At 41.7% G+C, this 3,022-nt stretch overlaps 1 protein-coding gene across 1 annotated transcript in view; it reads left to right on the top strand.

The window, feature by feature from the left end:
• LOC106883600 (uncharacterized) overlaps nt 1-3,022 on the top strand; it is a 39,936-nt gene that overhangs the window by 17,942 nt on the left and 18,972 nt on the right. Inside the window, exon 6 of the mRNA XM_014934685.2 lies at nt 103-219. Coding sequence (XP_014790171.1) covers nt 103-219 — 117 coding nt within the window. The remainder of the gene's footprint in view (nt 1-102; nt 220-3,022) is intronic.

The raw sequence follows: 3,022 nt of genomic DNA on the forward strand, positions 1-3,022 counted from the left end.
CCCCGCTAAAATTTCAGGTCTTCTACTTATAGTAGACAGAATTATTATTGTTGTTGTTGTTGTTTCTTTTTACATTCAATAAACTAAATATTCATTTTTCAGCCGCCACCTGGAGTACCATGTCAGAGAAATGGCACAGGCATTCCTATACTTCCAGATTTCTTTAAACTCAAGACTGAATTGCTACTCAGACAGTCACACGAAACAACATACTTTGACGTAAGTATTATAATAATAAAAATAATAATAATAATAATAATAATAATAATAATAATAATAATAATAATCTTCCTCCTCCACCACTTTGTTCTTCTTTTTCCATTCTTCCTCCTTCTTTCTCCTCCTTGTGTCAGTGATGTCTCTCTTCATAGTTGCTCAACCTGCTAGAAATAGCAACTGAAGATGTACAGAAAACAGATTTCATCACATGCTGGGGGAAAAACTAGAAGTAGTTGATAGCTTCCGCTACCTAGGCAACCAAGTCTGTAGTAGGGGTGGTTGTTTTGTGAGTGCAGTGGCTAGAATAAGAATAGCTTGGGCAAAGTTCAGGGAGCTCCTACCTCTGCTGGCAGCTAAGGGCCTTATGCTCAGGATGAAAGGTAGACTGTATGATGCTTGTGTGTGAACTGCCATGCTACATGGCAGTGAAACATGGGCCATGACTGCTGAGGACATGCATAGGCTTGAAAGAAATGAAGCTAGTATGATCCGCTGGGTGTGTAATATCAATGTGCATACACAACAGAGTGTAGGTGTCCTGAGAGAAAAGTTGGACAAAAGAAGCATCAAATGTGGTGTGCAAGAGAGATGACTGCACTGGTATGGTCATGTGTTGCATATGGATGAGGACAGCTGTGTGAGGAAGTGCCACTCCCTAACTGTGGAAGGAACCTGTGGAAGAGGTAGACCCAGGAAGACATGGGATGAGATAGTGAAGCATGACCTTTGAATGTTGGGCCTCACAGAGGCAATGACAGGAGACCGAGACCTTTGGAGATATGCTGTGATTGAGAAGATCCAGCAACTAAAGTGAGATTGCAGCCATGGCCAATGCCAGTGTTGCATGTTCGGCCCATTTAAAAGTACCTTTAATGTGTCAGGTGATATGATATGTTTGAGAAGACCTGTTGAGTCAAATAAAACCAAAATTGTAGCTGTGGCCAGTGCCCCTTGACTGGCTCCTGTGCTGGTGGCATGTAAAAAGCACCCACTACACTCTCTGAGTGGTTGGTGTTAGGAAGGGCATCCAGCTGTAGAAACATTGCCAGATCAGATTGGAGCCTGGTGCAGCCACTGGCTTTCCAGAGCCCAGTCAAACCATCCAACCCATGCCAGCATGGAAATCGGACGTTAAACGATGATGATGATGATAATGATGGTGATGATATATATAGTTATATATGTGTGTGTGTGTGTGTGTGTTTATATATATATATATATATGTATATATATATAAACAGGCTTCTTTCAGTTTCCATCTACCAAATTGACTCACAAGCTTTGGTTAGCCTGAGGCTATAGAAGAAAACTCTTGCTCAAGGTGCAAGGCAATGGGAATGAACTCAGAACCATGTCATTGGGAAGTAAGAACAGTGTAACAGTGCCAGATTGCAACAATATTCTTTTCTACTCCAGGCACAAGGCCCGAAATTTTTGGGAAGGGGTCAGTTGATTCGATCAACCCCAGTACGCAACTGGTACTTAATTTATTGACCTCTAAAGTATGAAAGGCAAAGTCAACGTTGGTGGAATTTGAACTCAGACGAAATACCGCTAAGCATTTCGCCTGGTGTGCTAACGTTTCTTATTTCTTTATTGCCCACAAGGGGCTAAACATAGAGGGGACAAACAAGGGCAGACAAAGGGATTAAGTCGATTAGATCGACCCTAGTGCGTAACTGGTACTTAATTTATTGACCCCGAAAGGATGAAAGGCAAAGTCGGCCTCGGTGGAATTTGAACTCAGAATGTAACGGTAGACGAAATACTGCTCAGCATTTCGCCCGGCGTGCTAACGTTTCTGCCAGCACGCCACCTTAATATTGCAACAATATTACCACCACCATCACCAACATTAATTACTGCTGCTGTTGCTAGTTTGAAGACTCTCAAATACAACTGAAAGTTACACTTTTTTACACTTGCAGCATTCCATATATTTTGAACACAGCTCACAGAGCTCTCTAGGGGTTCATGGACCCTAGAGGCTCCCTTGATATGTGTGAGAGCACATGTGTGTGTGTGTGTGGTAAGACTTACTGGCTACTGTTAGTCTCAGAGTGTCATTTTCAAGTAGGAATCGGTTGTGTTTGAAGACTGCAAGCTGCTATCGTCTTTGTCTTTGATCATGTTGGATGGAATATTCAGGAAATGAAAAAAGACCAATTAATTTATTCTGTGATGGTGGCGGTGGCGGCAGCAGCAGCAGAATGGGTGGTAGGTGGTGGTGGTGGGGAAATGTGCTAGGATTCTTCAAAGCAACAAAAGCAGTAGCAGCAGTAGTAGGGTTTTTGTAGTTTTTGTTGTTGTGGTGGTGATGGTGGTGGCAGTAGTAATGACAGCAGATGGTGGTGGGGTGTAGCTAAAGAGCTTGCTTCCCAACTATGTGGTCTTGAATTCAGTCCCACAGCCCAGCACCTTGGGCAAGTGTCTTCTACTATACCCCAGGCCAACAAAAGCCTTCTGAGTGGATATGATAAATGAAAACTTTAGGAAGCCTGCCATGTATGTTATATATATTGTGCTTTTAATTATTAATTTTTCTATATGTGATAGTGGATTTTCATCGATGAGTTCTTGAAACTTGGTTCTTTTCCCTAAAACTATATATATTCGAAACGTCTAGTTAGAAGAGAGACAGCTGATGAAGGGATATTCCAAGTGGCTTTCCGTTTTCCTATGTGTTCGTTCCGTTGTCTGTAGTTCATTGTTCTAACGTCCTGTACCTTGATATGCATATATATACACATGTAGATGTAAGTATGTACATATATGTGTGTATACATGTATATATATTCTTTGT

The sequence above is a fragment of the Octopus bimaculoides genome, chromosome 23 (assembly GCF_001194135.2).
Source record: "Octopus bimaculoides isolate UCB-OBI-ISO-001 chromosome 23, ASM119413v2, whole genome shotgun sequence".
Classification (NCBI taxonomy): domain Eukaryota; kingdom Metazoa; phylum Mollusca; class Cephalopoda; order Octopoda; family Octopodidae; genus Octopus; species Octopus bimaculoides.